The sequence below is a fragment of the Pleurodeles waltl genome, chromosome 1_2, assembly GCF_031143425.1.
Source record: "Pleurodeles waltl isolate 20211129_DDA chromosome 1_2, aPleWal1.hap1.20221129, whole genome shotgun sequence".
In the NCBI taxonomy this organism is placed as follows: domain Eukaryota; kingdom Metazoa; phylum Chordata; class Amphibia; order Caudata; family Salamandridae; genus Pleurodeles; species Pleurodeles waltl.
The window spans coordinates 127,086,564-127,113,543 of NC_090437.1; the positions used below are offsets into that span (position 1 = coordinate 127,086,564).

The window sequence follows — 26,980 nt, forward strand, 5'->3', positions numbered from 1 at the left end:
GCATGTTAAGTAACAGTTCCAAGGAAGGATTCTTCCCTACACTCAAACCTCTCTCTATGCAGAGACTCCTTGCTCCTTTCCAGCTAAGGTGATCATATGCAAGTTTGGACAGATCAACATTTTGGCCTGTGCCAGACATTTTTAGAGAGAGTTAAAGTGATAGAAAAAGATAAAAAGTTTGACAGAGCTTCTAGAAAGACAGAGAAAAAAAAACTTTTTAAACTTTTTAGAACTTTTTAGAAAGTTAGAAGTACTTTTCAGCACTTAGAAAAGAGTGAAAAGAGGAAATGCAAAACTTTTTGGCTATGTGTATATACACTTACCTTGTTTTGTATATTTTTATCTTATGAAAAGTACAATGGCAAGAGTGGTAAGTAGTCTCAAAGCACTTATCCCACCGCTGCACAACCAATGTAGGAGGCTGGACTGGCTTGTAGTGAGTACCAAGGGGTACTTGCACCTTGCACCAGGCCCAGTTATCCCTTATTAGTGTATAGGGTGTCTAGCAGCTTAGGCTGATAGATAATGGTAGCTTAGCAGAGCAGCTTAGGCTGAACTAGGAGACGTGTGAAGCTACTACAGTACCACCTAGTGTCATATGCACAATATCATAAGAAAACACAATACACAGTTATACTAAAAATAAAGGTACTTTATTTTTATGACAATATGCCAAAGTATCTTAGAGTGTACCCTCAGTGAGAGGATAGGAAATATACACAAGATATATATACACAATAGCAAAAATATGCAGTATAGTCTTAGAAAACAGTGCAAACAATGTATAGTTACAATAGGATGCAATGGGGAAACATAGGGATAGGGGCAACACAAACCATATACTCCAAAAGTGGAATGCGAACCACGAATGGACCCCAAACCTATGTGACCTTGTAGAGGGTCGCTGGGACTATTAGAAAATAGTGAGAGTTAGAAAAATAACCCTCCCCAAGACCCTGAAAAGTGAGTGCAAAGTGCACTAAAGTTCCCCTAAGGACAAAGAAGTCGTGTTAGAGGAATAATGCAGGAAAGACACAAACCAACAATACAACAACTGTGGATTTCCAATCTAGGGTACCTGTGGAACAAGGGGACCAAGTCCAAAAGTCACAAGCAAGTCGGAGATGGGCAAATGCCCAGGAAATGCCAGCTGCGGGTGCAAAGAAGCTTCTACTTGACAGAAGAAGCTGAGGTTTCTGCAGGAACGAAAAGGGCTAGAGACTTCCCCTTTGGTGGACTGATCCCTCTCGCCGTGGAGAGTTGTGCTGAAGTGTTTTCCCGCCGAAAGAATGCCAACAAGCCTTGCTAGCTGCAAATCGTGCGGTTAGCGTTTTTGGACGCTGCTGTGGCCCTGGAGGGACCAGGAGGTCGCAAATTGGACCAGGAGAGAGAGGGGACGTCGAGCAAGACAAGGAGCCCTCTCAGCAGCAGGTAGCACCCAGAGAAGTGCCAGAAACAGGCACTACGAGGATGCGTGAAACGGTGCTCACCCGAAGTCGCACAAAGGAGTCCCACGTCGCCGGAGACCAACTTAGAAAGTCGTGCAATGCAGGTTAGAGTGTCGTGGACCCAGGCTTGGCTGTGCACAAAGGATTTCCGCCGGAAGTGCACAGGGGCCGGAGTAGCTGCAAAAGTCACGGTTCCTAGCAATGCAGCCCAGCGAGGTGAGGCAAGGACTTACCTCCACCAAACTTGGACTGAAGAGTCACTGGACTGTGGGGGTCACTTGGACAGAGTCGCTTGATTCGAGGGACCTCGCTCGTCGTGCTGAGAGAAGACCCAAGGGACCGGTAATGCAGCTTTTTGGTGCCTGCGGTTGCAGGGGGAAGATTCCGTCGACCCACGGGAGATTTCTTCGGAGCTTCTGGTGCAGAGAGGAGGCAGACTACCCCCACAGCATGCACAAGCAGGAAAACAGTCGAGAAGGCGGCAGGATCAGCGTTACAGAGTTGCAGTAGTCGTCTTTGCTACTATGTTGCAGGTTTGCAGGCTTCCAGCGCGGTCAGCAGTCGATTCCTTGGCAGAAGGTGAAGAGAGAGATGCAGAGGAACTCGGATGAGATCTTGCATTCGTTATCTAAAGTTTCCCCAGAGACAGAGACCCTAAATAGCCAGAAAAGAGGGTTTGGCTACCTAGGAGAGAGGATAGGCTACTAACACCTGAAGGAGCCTATCAGAAGGAGTCTCTGACGTCACCTGGTGGCACTGGCCACTCAGAGCAGTCCAGTGTGCCAGCAGCACCTCTGTTTCCAAGATGGCAGAGGTCTGGAGCACACTGGAGGAGCTCTGGACACCTCCCAGGGGAGGTGCAGGTCAGGGGAGTGGTCACTCCCCTTTCCTTTGTCCAGTTTCGCGCCAGAGCAGGGCTAAGGGGTCCCCTGAACCGGTGTAGACTGGCTTATGCAGAATTGGGCACATCTGTGCCCAAGAAAGCTTTTCCAGAGGCTGGGGGAGGCTACTCCTCCCCTGCCTTCACACCATTTTCCAAAGGGAGAGGGTGTCACACCCTCTCTCAGAGGAAGTTCTTTGATCTGCCATCCTGGGCCAGGCCTGGCTGGACCCCAGGAGGGCAGATGCCTATCTGAGGGGTTGGCAGCAGCAGCAGCTGCAGTGAAACCCCAGGAAGGGCAGTTTGGCAGTACCAGGGTCTATGCTACAGACCACTGGGATCATGGGATTGTGCCAACTATGCCAGGATGGTATAGAGGGGGCAATTCCATGATCATAGACATGTTACATGGCCATATTCGGAGTTACCATGGTGAAGCTACATATAGGTAGTGACCTATATGTAGTGCACGCGTGTAATGGTGTCCCCGCACTCACAAAGTTCAGGGAATTGGCTCTGAACAATGTGGGGGCACCTTGGCTAGTGCCAGGGTGCCCTCACACTAAGTAACTTTGCACCTAACCTTTACCAGGTAAAGGTTAGACATATAGGTGACTTATAAGTTACTTAAGTGCAGTGTAAAATGGCTGTGAAATAACGTGGACGTTATTTCACTCAGGCTGCAGTGGCAGGCCTGTGTAAGAATTGTCAGAGCTCCCTATGGGTGGCAAAAGAAATGCTGCAGCCCATAGGGATCTCCTGGAACCCCAATACCCTGGGTACCTCAGTACCATATACTAGGGAATTATAAGGGTGTTCCAGTAAGCCAATGTAAATTGGTAAAATTGGTCACTAGCCTGTTAGTGACAATTTGGAAAGAAATGAGAGAGCATAACCACTGAGGTTCTGGTTAGCAGAGCCTCAGTGAGACAGTTAGGCACCACACAGGGAACACATACATATAGGCCACAAACTTATGAGCACTGGGGTCCTGCCTAGCAGGGTCCTAGTGACACATAACAAACATACTGAAAACATAGGGTTTTCACTATGAGCACTGGGCCCTGGCTAGCAGGATCCCAGTGAGACAGTGAAAACACCCTGACATACACTCAGAAACAGGCCAAAAGTGGGGGTAACAAGGCTAGAAAGAGGCTACTTTCTCACACTGGTGGAGAGATTTAACAAAACTCTCAAAAGCATGATTATGGGACTCCCTGAAAAACTCCGCAGGAGATGGGATATCCTTTTACCATGCCTCCTTTTTGCTTACAGGGAGGTACCCCAGAAAGGAGTGGGCTTCAGCCCCTTTGAACTTCTTTTTGGTCACCCTGTGAGAGGTCCTCTAACACTTGTTAAGGAGGGTTGGGAACAACCTTTAAAAGCTCCAAAGCAAGACATAGTGGACTATGTACTTGGCCTCAGATCAAGGATGGCTGAGTACATGAAAAAGGCCAGTAAAAACCTTCAGGCAAGCCAAGAGCTCCAGAAGCAATGGCATGATCAGAAGGCTGTTTTGGTTCAGTACCAAACAGGGCAGAAAGTGTGGGTCTTGGAGCCTGTGGCCCCAAGAGCACTCCAAGATAAATGGAGTGGTCCCCACACAATTGTTGAAAAGAAGGGAGAAGTCACCTATTTAGTTGACTTAGGCACTGCCAGGAGTCCCCTTAGGGTGCTCCATGTCAACCGCCTGAAACCCTACTGTAGGAGGCTGGACTGGCTTGTAGTGAGTACCAAGGGGTACTTGCACCTTGCACCAGGCCCAGTTATCCCTTATTAGTGTATAGGGTGTCTAGCAGCTTAGGCTGATAGATAATGGTAGCTTAGCAGAGCAGCTTAGGCTGAACTAGGAGACGTGTGAAGCTACTACAGTACCACTTAGTGTCATATGCACAATATCATAAGAAAACACAATACACAGTTATACTAAAAATAAAGGTACTTTATTTTTATGACAATATGCCAAAGTATCTTAGAGTGTACCCTCAGTGAGAGGATAGGAAATATACACAAGATATATATACACAATAGTATAAATATGCAGTATAGTCTTAGAAAACAGTGCAAACAATGTATAGTTACAATAGGATGCAATGGGGAAACATAGGGATAGGGGCAACACAAACCATATACTCCAAAAGTGGAATGCGAACCACGAATGGACCCCAAACCTATGTGACCTTGTAGAGGGTCGCTGGGACTATTAGAAAATAGTGAGAGTTAGAAAAATAACCCTCCCCAAGACCCTGAAAAGTGAGTGCAAAGTGCACTAAAGTTCCCCTAAGGACAAAGAAGTCGTGTTAGAGGAATAATGCAGGAAAGACACAAACTAGCAATGCAACAACTGTGGATTTCCAATCTAGGGTACCTGTGGAACAAGGGGACCAAGTCCAAAAGTCACAAGCAAGTCGGAGATGGGCAGATGCCCAGGAAATGCCAGCTGCGGGTGCAAAGAAGCTTCTACTGGACAGAAGAAGCTGAGGTTTCTGCAGGAACGAAAAGGGCTAGAGACTTCCCCTTTGGTGGACGGATCCCTCTCGCCGTGCAGAAGTGTTTTCCCGCCGAAAGAACGCCAACAAGCCTTGCTAGCTGCAAATTGTGCGGTTAGCGTTTTTGGACGCTGCTGAGGCCCAGGAGGGACCAGGAGGTCGCAAATTGGACCAGCAGAGAGAGGGGACGTCGAGCAAGACAAGGAGCCCTCTCTGAAGCAGGTAGCACCCGGAGAAGTGCCAGAAACAGGCACTACGAGGATGCGTGAAACGGTGCTCGCCGAAGTTGCACAAAGGAGTCCCACGTCGCCGGAGACCAACTTAGAAAGTCGTGCAATGCAGGTTAGAGTGCTGTGGACCCAGGCTTGGCTGTGCACAAAGGATTTCCGCTGGAAGTGCACAGGGGCCGGAGTAGCTGCAAAGTCGCGGTTCCCAGCAATGCAGCCCAGCGAGGTGAGGCAAGGACTTACCTCCACCAAACTTGGACTGAAGAGTCACTGGACTGTGGGGGTCACTTGGACAGAGTTGCTGGATTCGAGGGACCTCGCTCGTCGTGCTGAGAGGAGACCCAAGGGACCAGTAATGCAGCTTTTTGGTGCCTGCGGTTGCAGGGGGAAGATTCCGTCGACCCACGGGAGATTTCTTCGGAGCTTCTGGTGCAGAGAGGAGGCAGACTACCCCCACAGCATGCACAAGCAGGAAAACAGTCGAGAAGGCGGCAGGATCAGCGTTACAGAGTTGCAGTAGTCGTCTTTGCTACTATGTTGCAGGTTTGCAGGCTTCCAGCGCGGTCAGCAGTCAATTCCTTATCAGAAGGTGAAGAGAGAGATGCAGAGGAACTCGGATGAGCTCTTGCATTCGTTATCTAAAGTTTCCCCAGAGACAGAGACCCTAAATAGCCAGAAAAGAGGGTTTGGCTACCTAGGAGAGAGGATAGGCTACTAACACCTGAAGGAGCCTATCAGAAAAAGTCTCTGACATCACCTGGTGGCACTGGCCACTCAGAGCAGTCCAGTGTGCCAGCAACACCTCTGTTTCCAAGATGGCAGAGGTCTGGAGCACACTGGAGGAGCTCTGGACACCTCCCAGGGGAGGTGCAGGTCAGGGGAGTGGTCACTCCCCTTTGTCCAGTTTCGCGCCAGAGCAGGGCTAAGGGGTCCCCTGAACCGGTGTAGACTGGCTTATGCAGAATTGGGCACCTCTGTGCCCAACAAAGCATTTCCAGAGGCTGGGGGAGGCTACTCCTCCCCTGCCTTCACACCATGTTCCAAAGGGAGAGGGTGTCACACCCTCTCTCAGAGGAAGTTCTTTGTTCTGCCATCCTGGGCCAGGCCTGGCTGGACCCCAGGAGGGCAGATGCCTGTCTGAGGGGTTGGCAGCAGCAGCAGCAGCAGCTGCAGTGAAACCCCAGGAAGGGCAGTTTGACAGTACCAGGGTCTGTGCTACAGACCACTGGGATCATGGGATTGTGCCAACTATGCCAGGATGGCATAGAGGGGGCAATTCCATGATCATAGACATGTTACATGGCCATATTCGGAGTTACCATTGTGAAGCTACATATAGGTAGTGACCTATATGTAGTGCACACGTGTAATGGTGTCCCCGCACTCACAAAGTTCAGGGAATTGGCTCTGAATAATGTGGGGGCACCTTGGCTAGTGCCAGGGTGCCCTCACACTAAGTAACTTTGCACCTAACCTTTACCAGGTAAAGGTTAGACATATAGGTGACTTATAAGTTACTTAAGTGCAGTGTAAAATGGCTGTGAAATAACGTGGACGTTATTTCACTCAGGCTGCAGTGGCAGGCCTGTGTAAGAATTGTCAGAGCTCCCTATGGGTGGCAAAAGAAATGCTGCAGCCCATAGGGATCTCCTGGAACCCCAATACCCTGGGTACCTCAGTACCATATACTAGGGAATTATAAGGGTGTTCCAGTAAGCCAATGTAAATTGGTAAAATTGGTCACTAGCCTGTCAGTGACAATTTGAAATAAATGAGAGAGCATAACCACTGAGGTTCTGATTAGCAGAGCCTCAGTGAGACAGTTAGGCACTACACAGGGAACACACACATATAGGCCACAAACTTATGAGCACTGGGGTCCTGACTAGCAGGGTCCCAGTGACACATAACAAACATACTGAAAACATAGGGTTTTCACTATGAGCACTGGGCCCTGGCTGGCAGGATCCCAGTGAGACAGTGAAAACACCCTGACATACACTCACAAACAGGCCTAAAGTGGGGGTAACAAGGCTAGAAAGAGGCTACTTTCTCACACAACCCCCCCCCCAAACGAAGGACAATAAGGCTAACCTTGGCCAGTTGAGACTTTATTGTCTAAGTGGTGATAAGTAGAGAGTAGCTCTGCAATAGACTGGTTACTCCCTTTATCATCCACTATATGGTTACTTCCCTGTGGGGATGTAAACCACCCTGTTTGAAGTTTTTTAGCTAAGCAACAATGTGAAGATGTATTTTCAGAGTTTCTATCAGTAAGTTTTAGTTTAGAGCAGTGGGAATTGTCCACTGAACCTATTTGTAGTGATGGAAATGCCAGACAGGGATGCTGTCTCAGAAAAGCCATAGCTGGGCAAAAACTTTGTCCATATGGCTGGAAGAGAGAACAGGGATGCTGTTTCTCTTGAGTTGGAGCAGGGCAGGGATGCTAATTCAACATGGCGCACTTGAGGCATTTTCATGTTTTGCAGAAGCTCTTGAGGACACAGGATATGAACTTGAAAGTCAATCACTTGACTTCTCTCAGGGACAGTTTCGAAAAGTACTTTCCTGAGGACACTGATTATGTCAATAACTGGGTCTTTCAACCTTTTCTAGTGGATGTAGGTACTCATCGTCCAGTGCACCTTGAGGAAGACCTAATTGAAGTACAGAGTGACTGCATTCTCCAGATGCAGTTCAGCAAAATCTCATGGGGGGAATTTTGGCTGGCAATGTCTGAAGAACATTCAGGTTTGTCAAAAATTGCAGTCGAGGTTCTTCTGCCTTTTAGCTCATCATATTTACATGAGATTGGGTCCTCAGCACTGGAAGTATTAAAGATGAAGTACCATTCAAGACTAGAGGTGGAGCACAACCAGACGATGGCAGTATCCAGAATACATCCACAAATTGAGCATGTCTCTGGAGAAAAACAAGCAAACCCATCACATTAGTTCAGAAATGTGTTAATATCCAAATAGGTTTTGTCAAATTATGTTTTGTTTGGGAAAAATAAAGTACCAATGCACAATTTTGGGCACTTCTTTTGGTAGACTTTTTGTCTGAAATGTGTAGTAAGTCTCTGACTCCAAACCACAGTCACTCACAAACCTTTGATTTGCTAAATACTGTTTAATAATATTGCCATACCATAAAAATGATTTGCCATGGAAATTGGGGGCATTTACGCTTGTTGGTGATAAGGAGTACCAAGCTCTATCATTTTTTTGTCAAGAGGGGGTCCTCACACCTGAAAATTTTGACAAGGGGTCTCGGCATCTAAAAAGTTTGAAGACCTCTGTCCTAGCTGCTTTTGGCTGGATGTGTCCAGCTCCAGGCTGAGCGTGCAGGAACAGCAAACATATGTAGTCACTGCATGTCCCAAGGGTGCTTAAGTATCGTGGAAAGAGAAGTAGACATTGCATTGCATGCACTGTTCTCCGTACCTTCATCCCAATTATTTATAGGGATTTAAATGGATGTACTACCGAATCCGGGCATATAGACCTTCCTCCTACTCCCCACTTCCAAAAAGAGTAATGTAATGGTGAACCGTGGCCAATTGTTCAAGGGAGCGTCCGGTCGAAAGGGTTTGGGAATCACTGGGTGGATAATATAAATCTAAAGCTATCGACACCCTCCTTATGAGAGCTGTTGCCAGGCCTGAAGTTTCAGGCTGTATAATTGCGTTAATGTTTGAGATGGTAGGGCGCGGTCCTGGTGGTGCGGTGGCGAGGGTCAGTAAAACGATATGCTGTTGCGAGAGGAGAAAACGCACGCTCCAGTTGAAAGAGCGGTGGGCGTGAGGCCCAGTTCTCGGGGTTTGGTAGACAATAAATATATTGGAAACGGAAAGGGGCCCTAGTGTAGAACGAGAGCAGCATCGCAGAAACGCGACTGCCTGGAAGCCGGTAATCCGGCTTGTGAGCTCAGAGATGGGCTGTACGGAGGAGCGTCCTCCCCCTCCCCTGTGACCCGGCAGGCCGCGTCGCTCGCACTTCCTCTTCCTCTGGCCGGGCTGCCTGTGACACAGCGGCGGAGGCGGGGCTGACGGCGCTGAGAGCTGAGCGAGCAGGCCCTGCCAGCACCGGCGGCGAGCGCGGGGTAGCCCTGATACGGGAACGCACCGGGCCTGAGCCGCTCTTTCCACCCAGCGGCCCTTTGTTTCCCGGCTGCTTTCTGAGGTGCTGTGGAGCCCCCGGGAGGAGCAGCGCTGCCCGGCGCTCGCAGCGGCCTAGGATGTCCCGACATGAAGGTGAGTTACGCAGGGTGGGTGACACACTCGCCGTGGCTAGGGAGAAGTATTGGTTCCGCCTGAGGGCCCATTGCTTTTAAATGTTAATGTCCTCCCCATTACTTCGCCAATAGACAGAGGTGCGCGAAAATGGGATTGAGGTTCCATCTGTTTTAGTGTGGTTGTTGGGATGCCGGGGGTGGGCGATTTTGAAGGGGCAGTCCTTTCCTGACAGGTGTGCTGGCGGAGGTGCTGGAAACGACACTGGCCCTCAATAAAATGAAGAAGCACCTTTTTTCCTTTAAGGAGTCCCGTAGCATTTGAGTGAGACAACCCCCTTTCCACTACACTTGAGTGTTTATTTGATAATGGTGGCCTTCTTCCTGCTTGCATTTTCGCCTTACCTCCCACCGACTTCCCGCAAAGCACGCACACGCTGACATCCCACACTAGACTAACATGCGAAATATGAAGCGGTGCATTGCCCATGCGATTGGGCTAACAACTCCTTCACGTTTTTGTGTTCTTGGCTAGGTATTAGACATTTTTCTGTCCGGGGTCTGTTCAGTATAAACCTTTAGCTCTATGCCACAGGGGGCAGCATTGTAATCTAGCTAAACAAGTTTAACTGCGATTAGTTTCGTTAAGTATTTAGAAGAAAATAGGGCCGGACTGCAAACCAAGGTCAGCCCAAGAAAAAAAGTTTAAACTCCTAATGCACAATTGCGTGACTAGAATGAGTCCATAGTTTGGTCAATTCATCCCATCCTGCCAGTACTCGAAATGGAAAAATAGAAGTGTAGGTACTTTGTGCCAGAGTACTTGCTTGCTTCTGAGAAGTGCCAGTAATCTCCAATTAAAGGTATTACGTTTATCTCGAGAAGTGCAGGTACTCTCCCTCTCAAAATAAAAATGTGCCGGTACTCAGTACCGGACATTACTGGCCCATTTAAAGCACTGATTTGTTTCTCATATATTCCGCTGAACAGTACAATGACAACAAAGGTTGTCTTCAACAATCGGTATGATTTGCAAATGTTCTCCTTCCTCAGTCATGCTTAAGGATGTTTTGTAACCCGTAATCAGCCCATTTTCTCTTGCCGTGCTGGGTGATTTAAGCAGTGGTGGCTGGTGAAGTTTGAGAGTGGTGGGGCTGGGCGTGGTGGGGAACATGTTAGAGGGGCACAGATTTTTTTTCCGAGGCTAGTTGCCATCTCCTGTGAATTTTATTTAACAAAATTAGGACAAAATGATGCAGCGTGATTGAGTGTGCATACTGTATATGCTAGCCACATATACAAAATCCACTGAATAAAGTGAACAAAATTGACATGTATTTACACTATACTTTACAGACAATGTACACATAAACTGGGCAAGCACAATGTGCTTGTACAGTATGCCACACACGGACTGTACACACCCTATACAATATAAAGGCATGGCATCAATCAAAATAACTGCAGAGCAAGCCTTGAGTGCAATAAATGTATAGAGACAGTACAGTAGTAACAGAGAGGCTCTTGTGCCCTGTGCAAAAGCAAATACTAATTAGGAACAAAGAAAAATTAGATTAAACACTTTATAACAAATTGGCTAAAGCAGTTGCATAGCACTGGGCCTTCTTAATTCCAGCAAAGAGGCCATACATTGAATGGGCATGGTCTTGACCACAACTTTTCTGGTGGGCAGTGTGTGAGAAGCTGACATCGGTGGTTAGCAGCTGGCACAGGTGGGCAGTGAAAAACTGAAACTGGTTAGTATAAAGCACTCATACGGATGCTAAAAACTTCATAACCCAGCTCTAAGGCTCTTAATTCCGCATTTTTCAACAAGACCATAAAGCCCACAATGACTGCAATGCATAAGCTCACAGTAATATAGCACTACAGCTGTCTCTGTGGAAAATGTTTCCAATATACGTGCCATCTCCAGCCTCTCATTTTAACTCCTTGGTGATTAGAGAGTGCAATATATTATTCTGCTTTTTGGAGCTTCCCAATGATTTATCCAAGCGATTTGAGGCAAATTATTCATGTCATCGATCTCCGACTCGCTGACCTTATTTTTAATTGCAGAGTTCAACATAGAAACTCGTCGAATGTGTCTGCATCACGCATAGACATGGGACACTTGCCAGTCTTCCGTTACGTTACAATATTTTAATATAGTAGTATCTACAATTTTCAGGAGCTCTTCGTCTGAAGGGCGAACAGTTGGAAACATATTGGTAGCAATGAAAGAAGAAAGACATCTAGAAGTCCAGTATGCTTTCAAACACGATTTAGCCTGGTTTTCTAAATAGATAGTTAGTTATTTATATCAAGTTCTGCTCATTGTTTTCGGCCTACTGTGTGCACATTTTCAAAACACTCACCTGTTGTCGGGAAGCCTGGGAAAGTGCGCTCTATTCGTTCCTCAGCTCCTGCATCCCTACACCCCAGCTGGGAGACATCCACGCTCAGGGTATATACGCTGTCTGCAGGACAGGACTCTGCCCTCTCTAGGGAGTGTAGATGTGTGGGCGTGGCCTGGATAAGAACTCAAACATAGAAGAGCTGAGCTGACATTCTGCTCTCTGCATTGCACAGCACGTGGCCATCTTGAGTTAGTAAACAGATACAAGTGCCCATTCAGAAGATAGGTTTAAAAGTGCCATGATTGTCACGCAGCGCCGACAGTCCAAATAGAGATTTCAGAAAAAAAAACATGAACATATTATCACAGTGATGCTGATGTGTCCGAAACAGTCAAATTATTTCTTAAACTGTTTAAACAGTTTGTTGTTTTGTCTCGGAGATTATTTTCTACCAACGTTTCAACTTGAGCCTTCTCAGTGTTTTGGTACACGTTTCCAATGTTTTGAAAGGCTAGGATGAAAATGCTCCCCATGTGATTGATGTGGAAGGCTAGCACAACAGGGCTTGATTCTAAAACGCCCAGACCTAACTTTACCGCTACATGATTAGGGGGTGGAGACTCCTCCTTGATTCTGTGTCTTTGCCGAGCTGATGACCTCACACAGCTTAGGGCTGAAGGTTGTCAGCCCGGCAAAATTAACACTAGATTTTGGGCCCACCCTAGGGAGGAAATTTAGGAAAAACGTCACATGTCTGTCATCACAACAACAAAAAATACGGTGAGTGGGCGTATACAGCAAGATAGTTTGTGTGCATTCACTGTGCATACAAGTGTTTTTTTTCTTTTCTTTAAACAACCAGTTTTAGCATTGCTTTAATTTTGAATATGAATGTAAAGGGGGCGGAGCCCCGACACCCTTGAACAGAAACCGCCACTGGATTTAAGCTCCTTTTGGCGTCGGGAAGGGCAGTGGGGACGTAATCGCTCCCCAAGTCTCTTTGCAAGACAGTTTATGAAGGTAAGAGAAACCCCCAAGGGGTAACCTGCTTCTGCAGTCCTCCCTTGGTCATGTCCAGAAATGTATTTGGTTATATTTTTGTCAGGATGAGCTTTACCGTGCGGGCTGATATACAGGATGTCAAGGTTGATGGGTTCACCAGAGTGACATGCATGCCACATTCTTATGGCACCAATATGCAATATACGTACATGCAATAACTAAAAAAACAAATCATTAGTATAGTAGCCATGTGTTTATGGCTCTTAGACCATTAGTTTAAAACCCTTGCCTTAAGTACCTAAGGTGCACACACACAGCCTGTAACTCCTAGATGAGTATTCCATTTTGCATATGCAAATATACACAACATTTACTCATGCAAAAACCTGTTGGGGATTGTAAATTTTCACAGATAACAGCACCAACATTTAACAATATGATGCTGATGTGATATGATACAGAATTCTACCTAAAAGTCTCCTCTACTGTAGATATCCAGTGCCTCAAGCACTGCTTGCACATCATCCAGACCTGGAAGTTCTGTACCTACCTGAAGCCCAACCCAATCAATACATGACCTATACTTTGTTGCCAAGAACAACATAGAGTACAAACATTGCTCAATGACTTAATCCTTGACTGCTTTAAACCCCTACACTCACCGAATGCCAAATCATTTGGATTCACCCTGGACGCCAATCTCTTCCTCAAAGAATTCAAAATACAAAGATTGCTCATCTAAATAGTCCTACCCATTTCTTCCAGAAATCAGCTTAAAAATAGCTGATCAAACTCATGTACTGTCACATTTAGATGGTGGTAAAATGCCCTACCCCATGGCCTTTCAGGTTTCACTCCGACACCCCTTAGGAGCATCCTGCGTTACTGAAGCATATCTCTTCCAGGGCCTGTAGAAATATGATCACATCACCCCCTGTGATGTAACTCAATTGGCTCCCTCTGCCAGCAGTCACCATCTTCAAAACCAGCCTCATCATTTGCAAAGTCATCACAACCAGCACCCCTCTTTATCTTGCAGACAAGCTTATCATCTCTGGTTATTCTTGGCACACTCATAGCCCGGACACCATCAGATTGCAGATTAAGTAGTGTAAAAATGAAAAAACAAAACAGACCAGGCCTTTTCCATCTATGCATCTATTATCTGTAACAACATCGCCTTATCCATCAGGACCACCACAACACTGCTCCAATTTCGAAAACATTTTGAAGACTCATAGGTCTTTTATTTGTATCGCCAGAGACAAGTTGACTTTCGTTCAGGGCAAGAAGATTTAATGTCTTTTCTTTGTCACAGACAACTAGACGTTAAAACACAGTAAACAGACTGAGCTGGCCAACATTATTGCTTTTGGACAATCATGGTACATTTCCATTTACACCTGTCCTGCCGCCCCGTCTCCTTGCATTCACATCTAGTATGCTGATGGAGGTAGTTGACCACAAAAAGGCTTTTATTTACTATCTTATGGGCCCAAATCACTGGTCCTTTCATGTGTCCTCTCAGGCTCCTTCCCGCAATTAAGTTTCTCCCACTGAGTGAGTTTAAATGATCCTGGCCTTGTTTACAGTTATTTACAGTGCAGGAGTGCCTGAAGGGGCCAAATGTTTTTACAAGGGGTCTAATGCAGGACAGAAAATACCATCACAATTCCCTTGCAAGTGCTTTTTGTGTTCTTTTAAAGAAATGATAATGCCAGCGCTCAAACCGGAGGGCCATAAACTGGCAAGACGTGGAGGCTTTTAATGTAGCTCAATTTAAATGAAGTTAATGTTCAGATCAGACGGCAGAGTAGGAATCTTCTGTAAGTGTGTGTATAAACCCATAATTTTAAAACTGCTTTTTGCTGGTCTGCCACGGTGATGCAGCTCTTTAAACTGATGTAAGTTGCATTTTGTCACTTTTCCCCAGCCCCATGTCACACAGCATTAAAAAATGTAAAAACTCTTCTATTTGGATACCTTGGTTAGCTGGGGCTTTCAAGCAGCACATGTGATTAAATGCATTAACACAGACAGTTGATAGAATGTTGGTCCCCTGATCAGTATTTGCCCAAACTGTATTGGAACACAGCTGGCGCTGTTACTAGAAAACATGGTCCCAATGTTGCCCTGAGTTGTCATTAGAAAGTATTGGTTTTGAGTCCTCTTTGTTCCTGCACTCTAGTCTGCATGTCCCAAGGCTGTCAGTGCTGTGCAGTACTGCAAAGACCTCCTCTTTGGCCAACCCCTCACAACAGCATGGAGGATGTCACAAAGGGGATTCTGGCTCTTTCTACTTGAGCTAGGCTCCACACCATACCAAGAGCCACAATAGATACATATCACCTGGATTAAAAGAAATACATTATAATATCTGAACGGAAACTGCAGTTAAACAACCAGAAGCTGCAGTTGGGTTGATCAACTACTCTGCATTAGGCAGGCATGACAATTTTTAGAACACTTGTATAGTATGAAACAGTATTAAACAGCCCAGCTATTCAGGGTGTCCAACGTAGTTCCAGAAGGAAACCATGTCAGAATGTTATGATCATCACCAGGCCTTGAAAAATCATAAAACTGTTAGTAGACCTGCAGGTTGAGTAACTTAAATAATCTACTCGACCTAACTGTAATGTACTTCACTCGTAAACTGGTCTCAAATTGTGTGATCCTAGACAAATAGTTTACAGGTTCGCCTTTTTCTTCATTCTCAAATATGATTGCACCTTCAAATACATCACAACTAGTGAAATATATATTTTGAAATGTTTGCTCAGTTCACTTAGTCATTTAAATGCTGTATGTTAGGAAAACATGACACCCTGTATCTTTTTATTTTACTCTCTAATCTGCAGGTCACACAGTTCACCTTACAAAGTCCTGGAACTCTACAGTCAGAAGGAAAATTAATTTAAGACTAACAGATTTTTGACCTCTGTCTGTGAACACAGAGCAAATGGACATAAGAACAAGATTCAAAGGCATCTTTTATTACCCCTCCACTTTCTGACTGAACAGAATACTTGTTCTTTGTCAACTCGCCAGAAGGGGCAAGTAAGTCCTAAAAATTGCTCAACATGATCAAATATAACTCGCCATAGCGAGTGGTTGAGTAGATTTTTTTGATCCCTGATCACATAAATTGAACATACATGCAGGTAATCCCATTATAACTGATTTGCATAGTCTGGCATGAATCCTGACCTGTCTTCATGGATATGTTTGCCACAACTCCCTTGTTACCTTTCTCCAAGCTCCCTATATGGCAGTTTTCTAACATAAGTTTGTAGAATGGCCCCTCCTTAGACTGGAAAATGTGTAGCTTCCTCTGCGTCTGTTTGGTAATCTACTCGTTTCTTGCTGACCACTGCCTACGCTCCAGTTTTTTTAAAGGTAGGCACTGATATGCAGACTTTTGAGAGTCAATCATTGCATGTTAGCTCTACATGATGCATTTATGACTTTCTCCCCATGTTACCACTTATGAGTGCCTGTCAGGAAGACTTGCGATTTCTCAATGCGAATGATCAGCAACTGCTTCTGTTGAGAACAGTATCAGGAATTGGCCATGGCAGACTCAAACGCCTCAAGTGGGCAGGGTGAGATGTCCCCCACAACACTAAACTCAGGGGGGAAAAAAAGATTTATATTAGGATTACTGCTAAATATCGACCCCATTCCACCCCCCCCCCCCCAAAATAATATCGTGGTACAAGACTATCGAGGACAGAACATCAACGGCCAAAATATTGATAGGGAAGTACATAATTTAAAGCATAGATTTACGTTTCCTAAATCCACATCTACATACCTTGAATATGCATCAAACGCGCAGGTACATATATGTGGAGTTATATGTAGAAATCTAAACTTACTTACGTATCAACATATTTTTTTTCAATATTGTCATCAATATTGCGTCATCGATATTCTGGAATTGATGTCCAGGATGCACACAATGCAAAGATGTCCATGAGGGGGCTGTGTTTACATGGTATATAGGAAGAAAGAGTTGACATTTACTGCTTTGGAAGCATATATTTACCTTTAGAGCCGAAAATGAGGAGGAATGTGAATACAGAGTACAGGAACCCTCTACCAACAGGGTACCAACCATTGATCAGAAGTGATGGGCCCCTAAAGCTTTAGTGTAGCCTAGCCCCTCGTGGTTTTGCTTTATGAGTTGATGGTCTGTCCCCACCTACCAGAGAGGAACTTTGTGTGATCCGTTCCCATATTCTTCATCCACATTCAGGCAGGTCAGTCCACCCTCAGAACAGCACTTAGTGGAACCCCTTCCTCATCCTCCCATTGCAGGCAGCAGTATCCACTATTTTGGAGAGAAGCTGGCTTCCTGGAGGTTAGGCCTGCTGGAGGTATGTTTGCTACTCAAATTGTGCATAGTGTATGTCTGCAGGGTATGTGTGTATCTACAGAGTATGCACATGTGAACGGTGTGTGTATGCCAACAGTGTGTCTGTTAAGTGTCTGTGTATGTCTGCACATGATGCATCTCTCTGCTGCGGGTCTCTCTCTGCGTATCTACAGCAGTTCGGTGTTTGTATACTGGAGGACTGTGTGCCTATGCAGGAAATTGTATGTGTCTGTGCAAGGATTGCATATGCAGGGGTGTGTGCAGTGCTCGTCTCTGCAGAAAGTGTGTGTGGGTGTAGGTCTGTAGGAGGTGTGGGCCTGTGCAGTCGGGTCCTGTGACTGTCCCACAACTGTACAGTGAAATGTTTTTGTGCTTGGATAGTGTGTCTAAGCAGCAAGTTGTTTTTTGTGCAGTGGCTATGCCAATAATGGAAGAACTAGCTGGGAAAGAAGCAGGAAAAGGGATTAGAGAAACTTGAGATCTGAGCTATGAAGACATCAGAATGAACACAATTTTTGCACACAATTGCACTGACAACTGGTGAAGGGTAAAACTAATGCCAATGAAGGAGATAAAATCAGGGTAGACGCAAAAGGCCCAATACCAGATTCAGAATCAAAGCAGTCTGTTTGACAAAAACCACCCATCAGGAAAGTAATGTTGGTGAATTGTAGATCACTTTGTTTTAACTACTCCCAGTACACCTACCTAGTTAAAAAAACAAACAAAAAAAAACAGTCCTGCTGCTCCAGGTCTTGCCATACATGGAGTGATGAATCTAATGACTGCTTCTTTGAGATAGTGAATAACTTGCTTGAAGAAAAATAAAGGTATGCCAAATTCACATATGCTACAGTTAACACAGTGCTCAGAATGAATATCATGCAGTGTAAATTTCATGTTTGCCCTGTTCAGCGACACACTGCCATGGCAATTATTCACCATACCCAAATAATTGATCTTTATGCATATGTACCACTGTTTGATACTGATGGGAATCGCTACTGAGGCTGGTAGACTACTTCAGAGCAGCACTCTTGTTGATATTTGAGCAGTATCTCTGGCAGGAGGGTACACTGAGCCACAGATAGTGTACAACCATTTGATATCAGCATTTAGCCTCCACTTTTTGAACAAAACTGCAGGCATATGATAAGTCAGCACCTCTCCAACTGCATATAATGTCTAATCTCTTTTTTTGTTTTGATTTTAAAATGGATAGACATGCAAACTGGACACAACTTGCCTTGTAGACCAGTTTGTCCAGACAGCAGTACCTGATGTCAATTATTCAGGAGCATTTACGCTTCATTTCAGTAATTTTCAGGTGAACAGGGATAATGTCACTTTTCTCAGTAATACAATCAAGTTTTGCTTCAAACATCTTTTAAGCATTGCTACGATTGGTGGTCAGTTTAATTTAAACAAATACCTATTATGTTTCTGTGCCAGTTGTTATAGCTGATGTAGGGATTGGGGGTACAAGGAGACTTTCTTTTGCAGAACAAGTACATTTTCTTTTTATTTTCATTGAACAAGTAGCTTATTTGAAAAAAGAATTCCAAATCCCTGGGCTCGTCTCTTTAAAGAACACTACATCACAATGCATGAACCATCCACAACTCTGCTTCCTTTCCTTTTACTCTTCAACTTTAAGATTAGGCTTTGACCATGTTCAGCATTCCGCTGCCTTTTGGCTAGTTCGCACTGTAGAAATACTATATACATACATGCATAGATACTTTACCTACCAGATTTGATAACACCCTTGAAAAAAATATACCTGCCCTTATCACGAGTACATTTCCAGGAAGTGATAGCATCAAAGGGGAATTAGTGAATAGAATACTGTTAAACTTGTGGGCACGTAGACTAGGACCTCTATCAAATAACCACTTTGCTCATACTTCCAGCTCATGTATATAGATTTGTAGTAAGATAGCAATATCCGAGCCTTGCTAAAATATAAACCCTGATGGTCTCAGATTACACCATGGCTCATATTCTGTCAGAGGTCGGTTGTATTAAGAATTCTAACATACTTTGTCACCTAAGTGGCACTAAAAAGGACAAGAGGATTTTTAACAGAACAAGTGATTTTCGGAGGCATTCTGATCATTGGACAGGTAGAAATTTATAAATTCACATTCCCCTTGGTGGTGAATGATGTTCCATCTAATTTGTTTTAAGAAATATAAATTTGTTGAAATTCTGATCTTTTCATTAGGGAGCAGATGTACAGCTGTGCACGTGTCCTCTTTCTTATGGCTTTGGGGGAGGCTAGAGTTGATTTTTGCCCCTGCAGTGGTGTTGATACTGGTAAGCTGGATGTCCTTTCACCTTTGCCCTGCCTGTCGAGATTTCATTCCTTGTTGCCACTGGAGTGTGATTGCTCTCACATTCCCGATTTGAGAGGTGACCTCAGAAATTGGAATACCAAAGACGAAGGTTGGCCATATGACTCTGAATCAGCATGCATAAAGAAGTGACATGCACACCTTTCCTGCAGACCCCGTATAAACCTTAATATTTGGCATCATTCACATTTGCAAACGAGCCTCTTTGTACTCGCCATCAGCAAAGATATATTCAAACTGAGTACTCTGAGAGTGCTAATCCATGCTCTAAGTGCCCTCTGTTATTCTGTGTTCTCTTTCTACAAATATTTCTCTCAGTTTAGTTATACTCTGCATTCCCTCTGGCATACTCTACACCAGTGGTTCTTAACATTTTGACTTCCATGGACCCCAGGTAATCATTACTGGAATATGGGAGCCCGCAGTGAGTCATCCCTGGAAATCCAGGACCCCATTCTAAGCAATTTCAATCATTTGAAATAAAAAAACATAATATACAGAAACTAGCATTCATACAAGAAATACACAAACGGTGAACTATATAATTGAATTAATAAAAACATTGGAATGTTTATTTTAATAGGAAAGATGTGGCTTTATAAATTCAAAAGAAGCCCCCGTCATTCTCTCTCTCTCTCTCTTTGTCTCTTTCTCTCTCTCTTTCTCTCTCTCTCTATATATATATATGTATACTGTATGATGCACTTGTATTGCTTTCAGAAATCAATCTGAGGATACTACCTTAATTTGTGGCCTCAAATTCCTTTACAGTTAGTTTTACATTTTAAGTTTTTCCTCTTTATTTTTATATGCTTAATTAATATTATGTAATGTCATATGCAGTCGCGGACTCCCTGAGTAGGTGTTGCAAGAACCACTACTCTACAAACTGTAAAAGTGCAACATTGTGTAATTTGTTGCTAGTGTCTGTGTGTAGTCGGAGTACTCTGTTTGACAAGCCCCCTTGATCAACACACAATTTTGGAGGCACTTTTCCGACTAGCTGTAAGACTTAGTAAAATAGCACAGTATTACAAGCTGCTGTCATGTTTCATATAAGAGGAACACATTGTGTTTAAGAGCTACTGTAAGGTGCCAACCATACTTAAAAAGACAACTCTTTACCTACTGTTTATGTTGAATTCTGCTGTAAAGATGTATATTACTGAGGCTGTGATCTACAGATATTTTTATTTTCATATTATCAAATAATTTGTGTTGTACATAGTGATTCATGGTACGTTATTCCTTTACGTTATTGGCTTTGTGTAATGCATACTATTATTATGGCATGCGTGTGTATTCTCAATCTTGGCACCTTTTTGTGCATGCCATCAATCTGTTGTGTTTCTTTGTTGGTGTTTCGTTGTGTCAGGTTATTAGAGAGTTTGTTGATTGTTTAGTTTAAACTTGGTATGTGTAGATTAGAATGAAAATAGCATGCGTTTTGTCAAAAAAAGAGCTTTGTAGTGTTTTATTTATTTGGACAGGTGTGCTAAAAGATTTTTTAATCTTTTCTTTGGACTAAGTGATCCACTGCCATCCATTGCAAGGCAGGAGTCACGCACTTTGTTTATATGCATCAGAATAGGAGTAGAGAATTACTGTTCGGTTGAAGAAGTGAAATACTTGCTGGTTTAATTGGAGTCAATCTGGTATGTATGTTGTTGTGGAGCGCCATGGTACTGTTGGTTCTGCAGTGCTCTGAGTACCCCATGGCTCGGCGCTGTATTGGTTAAATGGTGATATATAGGATCTTATTTGTGCTGTTGAATGATGACCATTTGGAAACATGGATGACACAAAGGTATGTCATAGTACTGTTGAATAAAGGGTGCTGCTGGATACCTGATAAAACCCACTTTAACATATTGGAAGTGTATTGGCTGTGTGGTAAGTACTGTCTAAATCATTGAATGGGAGAATATATGGTGTGTAATGAGGGTGGATAATACGTGGTTCCTAAAACTAGCTATTCTCTCAACCACATACATTCTGTATACACAGTCATCAGCCTGAAAGTAATTTTTATTCTACTATAAATGCCATAAAAACACAAAGTACGTAAGAAAAGTGTTACAACCAATCAGCATTAAAAGGATAAACAATTTAAAAAAAGAAAATCACCAGTTCAATCTTAAGATCATTGCATTTTTTATAAATTTTCCTACAGAATAGATCACTATACAAGAAGGAAACAATAAGAGATGTAAGACTGGCACAATAGTTGCTAAAATCCCAATCAAAGAACAGTAATTTATGTTATCTGATTTAAAATTGGTTTAAATAAGTCACAAAAGAAGATAAAGTGCATTATAAGTTGCTGTTAGCTCGTTGCCTCGCCCTGAATTGGCGAAAGATTACAGTGTTAGTAATAAGGTACAATAAGATCTGACCAAGGACTTTATTAACAAACTCTTTTCTCATGACCGTTTTATGAGCAAAGAACAGTTTCTTCACATTGAATTTACCAATTATACAGATTCCTGATGGGCAGACAAACAGATCTGGGGTTTAATTTTATTGCTGACTGTTTTAATGTATTTAAGCCATGGAAATGTATTGATTCAACGTAGTTTTATGCAGTCAGTTATCATCTATTATGTTAATTTAGCAGAGTTCCCTAACCAGACAGCTATATATAATAATAACAAAGGGCTACATTAACATTCTCGTAGAGCCTTGGTACTCTCACAGGTGATTAGCTGCGCTCTACAATTCCACATAACGTATCCTCAAGATAAGTAAGTATTACCTCAGTGTGATAGATTGAATCAGGTGTTCTCTTTGGTAATCCTAGAAGCTTGTGGCAACCTCGATTTGTTTATTTTCCCTCCTACACTGTATCCTAACTTCCGCAGAGCCCCCATACATTCACCCCATACACACACAATACGTGTGATCTCTGTGTGGCCACAGAGACGAATTTGGCTAAATAAATAGACTTCATTAATTTTAGAGGCTTCAACCCATTCTCGGTTGAACAGTTAAAAACAGCCTCCAGTGGTTTAATATACAGGAGGCCTTCTATTTTATAAATGAGAGGGTCAGTACATGCTATTGTCAAATCTAACCCTCCTATAAGAGGAACTTGATACGCTTTATAAATTGCATGACCTTTTACAGCAAACACTTTAGGCCTGGTTGATCTAGCCACTGCCTTATGGTGAGCTATATTGTGGGGCTGATGATCTTGTCAGCATTTCTGCCCATTTAGCTAAACTCTCTGCCATTTTCTCACCTGACCACGTCTGTTTAATGTGCTGTACAGCCACAACCCAGTCCAGTAAGTCTTTTTTCCAACCTAGTAACCTCTTGACCTCTAGAAGATGTTAAATGAATTGCTATTTGCCCGGACCACCCCCAATGGGAGCACCCATATTTTCATGTTATGCCCCTTTCGCATAGGAAATATGCCCAGTAGGCACTGTTTTACAGACGCAGACATCCTATGTCAGTTACATGTGGCAAACTACCAAGTGCAGTTCCAGGTCATTAGTAGAAAGTCGGCCCCTGTTTGAGCACACCTCTTGCAAGCTGATGATCTGTCCAGGTGCTTTCTTACCAACTTCTTAGGGATTATGTACGTGCTGTGAAGGAAGTGAAATTGTATTGGTTGGAACAGGGCATTCGGGGAAGTGCTATTTACCTGTATGTAAGCCATCCTCCATTCATTCTGCATCAGGGAATATGCACAGGCATTTATCCATTTAGTGTAGGCCCTCTCCGTCAGCCATTTCTCTCTGTCTGATATTACAGCACTGTAGAGTTGTTATGAGTTCTCTACCTCCTCCGTATCCCCACCCCACATGCACAAATCCCAGGAGTAGTGCATAATCTGCAGGGGTGTGGAATTCCTATAGCCCGACTCCCAGGACATATTGCTTAAGGTCAAGGACAACAAGTTTTCATGTTTATTTTGTCCTTGGGACAACTAGACCCAACTCTCTGCAGCACAAACTCTTTGACTGCCAGTTTAAAGGGAAGGGAAGTGTCTGCAGTTGAGATAATATATATGTCCATGTGCTATGTTGTTTGAACTTATATTAATGGTTTATTAATGCGAAGCCTTTATCACTAGGGTGAGTGATTTAAAAAAAAAAAAAATGTGGTAACCACAGACTTGAACAACTGACAGTGGTTTCAGTAAAAAAAAATATATATATAAATATATATATATACACACGTTTGAAAAGTTTAACAATATGAGGATGAGTATAATGCTCCCAGCATGCTCTCTGATTAGATGCAAATGTTTGTAGAAGATTGTAACCAAGATTGATGATTATTTGCTTTCATAATAAAATGTTCAGAAAAAGAATGCACATGGGAAAAAAACATTTTGCTATATTGGAGAGACATTTTAGGTACCAATTTTTTGAAGCATCCTTTAGTAAAACGTGTTGATGGATAATAGTATTTCCAAAAAATGATCATAATGGAAAACTAGTGTAACCAGTTTCTACCAAATTAAGGGAAACATGAAAATTAACAAGCATTGGTAAAGCCAGCTGATCTGAAATTGATGGTCAGTCTTTTGGTTTTGTCAGTGTATGTCTTATTTTGGCATGGGTTCTATAAAACTTTGTTGTGGGAGCTGCCAGGCCCTCACTATTGTGACAAGCATTGGCAAAAGCTAAACACAAATGTGTTGCTTTTTTCCAGAAAGCACACATTGCCTCATTAGTTCCTGGCCCTGAACAAAACTACTTTGTGTGCCAATACGGTCTTCGTGAAAGAGCAGAATATTATCTATCACTCACAGTGAAGCCAGAAGATATGGATAGAGAGAGAAATAGAATTTTAATAAAAACTAAAGGTCTTGGTAAACGCCAGACCGAATTAGGGGCTCAATTCTTAAAGAAAGTCACAAAAGTGCATCCATGGTAAATATCTCTGCATTAGTGCAGAGTTATGGCTTTCATGAAATCACAAGTATTTACAGAAGATCAGTTGGACTCCTAGAAAATATTTTTGAACTGTATTTTAGCATGAGCAAATGTGCACATGTAGATTTGCTCATGCAAAAAATCTGTTGATCGTTTACAAGCTCATTTTCCCTCCACCAGTTTTTTTTCCCCAACCGTGGAAGAACGTCTGCTTCTGCCCTTTTCAGGAGTACATTTCCAGCCTTTCTCAGTATGGGGAAAAGATTAGAGAAAAGCTGGGGAAAATCCTTAAAATGCAAGTTAGTAGGTTTGCACAGACTCAAAAGCATTCCAAACCTGGAACTATTGCTTTACTGCTTCCTCCAGCCCCAGTATTTAGCTCTGGGGAAAGGTGGCACACTAAGAAAACTGCTAGTATTAAAGCCTTACTATAGTATTAGCCCTGGCATAATCCAAGGCTGTTATCAGAGCTCGTATATACTGAGACTGTTGCCATAATATGTCACCACACTACATGGCATCAAAAGGAAAAGTAGATTTTTTTTATAGGACAAGTAGATTTATGAAGCACCTGTCCCTTGAACAAGTAGATATTTTATTAAATTCCACAACCCTGATCTGTATTTCTGGGCTTCTGAGAGCTTGTTCCAAATGACTGTTCAATACGCGTTCTTAAATGAAACAACAACACAATCGCCTGCTTCTTCCTTAATCAAGTTCCCCACCCAACCAACTCTTATAATTTTTACATAACTGTGAAACACCAAGTGCCCAACACTTTCCCACAGTTAGTATTATGACAATGAATGACTCTATTTAGCAATCGGAGGTAGTCCCCTTTATGCTGAAATGTAAGAGGGGGAACATCCTTTAAAACTAAAACAGAAAGTTTTGTTTGTGGGGGAGGAGAGATGCAATATATCTGCATTTTTAACATTAGCATTAAAATCATGATTACAAATAATAGATTGGGCTATGGGGGAATTGTGCATTTGTGCCCTTCCAATATTTATAACATCTTTGCTTGAAATGCCAATGGGAGCAGGTTGGTGCAAACTCATGAATCTCAGTTTCAGTGATTGCAGTTTGTCAAAAATGTTATAAGTTGTGGACATAAGCCTGGTTGAGATTTTAACAAAATCATGCTAGTATCACAAGACATAGGGCCAGATTTAGCAAAATAGCAATTTGCGACTTGCAAATTGCGAGTCCCTGCGACTCGCAATTTGCAAGTCGCAAATTGCTATGCAGTACGGTGTCTCAGACACCGACTGCAAATCGCAATGGGGTCGCAATGACCCACCTCATGAATATTCATGAGGTTGGTCGCAAATTGCGGCCCCATTGCGAGTATAGGCACTCGCTAACATGGAGGCCTTCTGACGTCAGCAGACCTCCATGTTAGCGACCTGCTTTTAAATAAAGCAGTTTTTTTTTTTTTTTGTAAGTGTAGCCCGTTTTTCCTAACAGGAAAACGAGCTGCACTTCAAAAAAAACGAAACCTTTAGACCCTTGGACCACTCCCTGCCCTGAAAAAATATTTTGGGCTCCAGTCACAAACTGGAAGGGGTCCCATGGGGACCCCTTCCAATTTGCGATTGGGTTACCATCAACTTGAAGTGGATGGTAACTGCGATGCCATTGCGGTCGCAAATGGTATTGCATCCCAATGCGACTCGCAAATAGGAAGGGAACACCCCTTCCTATTTGCGAGTCTGAAATGCATTTTGCGAGTCGGTAACGACTCGCAAAATGCATTTCTGCATAGGAAACTGCGTTTTGCGACTCGCAAACGGCAAATTTTGCCGTTTGTGAGTCGCAAACAGTTTCCTACATCTGGCCCATAGTGTCCATGTTGCGTTTCAGTTTCCTATTTCTGCTACTAAAGCAAGGTTTCAAAGTTAAATGGTCATTTGTAACCACCTGACTAGAGTTTATCATCAGAGAACACCCCTTCCAAAGAACTGAGGCAGTGGGTAGTCTTCTCCATTCTATTAACTCTGGGTTCCCCTTGGACCCGGCACCCCCCAGAACCCCCCCCCCCCCGTATTGTTGCCTTGGGTTCAGCTGTCATTGCCCCTGTCCTTACTAATCTACTTAATCTATGCCGCTACTAAAAATGCCTCATCTTGACGCAGCTCTTTTCAACAACTATACACTGATTTCTTTGCTTCCTGCTGCCTCCAACTTGTTGAAAAGCATGCCAATAGACTTCTCTCAGGCTTTCTCAAGGACCACGAGATTTTACATCCTACTCAGAAGGGTTTCAGACCCCAACACAGTAACGAGACTGCTCTGCTTGCAGTAGTGGAAGACCTAGAACGACGTCTTAACTATGGAAGCTCTGCTGCCACCATTCTCCTGGATTTGAGCGCGGCTTTTTATACCCTAGACCATACCATTCTGTTACATAGAATTTGTAGGCTGGTATCAATGTCTGTGCTTTTAAAATGGGTGGCTTCTTTTCTAGAGAAATGCACTTTCCAAGTTTTGGATCGATCATGTCTCTCCAACAGTTTCTTACTAGTGGGGTGCCTCGGGGATCCTCCCTGAGCCCCACACTGTTTAACCTTTATATGTATCCTCTGGCTGAGATTATAGAACCTTACAGATTATCGTTGGTTTCTTATTCTGACGACACCCAGTTGGTATTTTCATTCTTCACAAACATGAATGTGGATCAACCTGAACTAACACCCTGTCTTCAAGTGGTA

At 43.5% G+C, this 26,980-nt stretch overlaps 1 protein-coding gene across 1 annotated transcript in view; it reads left to right on the forward strand.

The window, feature by feature from the left end:
* Window positions 1–9,076: 9,076 nt before the first annotated feature.
* The window catches only part of KCMF1 (potassium channel modulatory factor 1), a 459,539-nt gene continuing 441,635 nt past the window's right edge, over window positions 9,077–26,980 (forward strand). Inside the window, exon 1 of the mRNA XM_069236813.1 lies at window positions 9,077–9,299. Coding sequence (XP_069092914.1) covers window positions 9,284–9,299 — 16 coding nt within the window. The 5' untranslated portion in view covers window positions 9,077–9,283. The remainder of the gene's footprint in view (window positions 9,300–26,980) is intronic.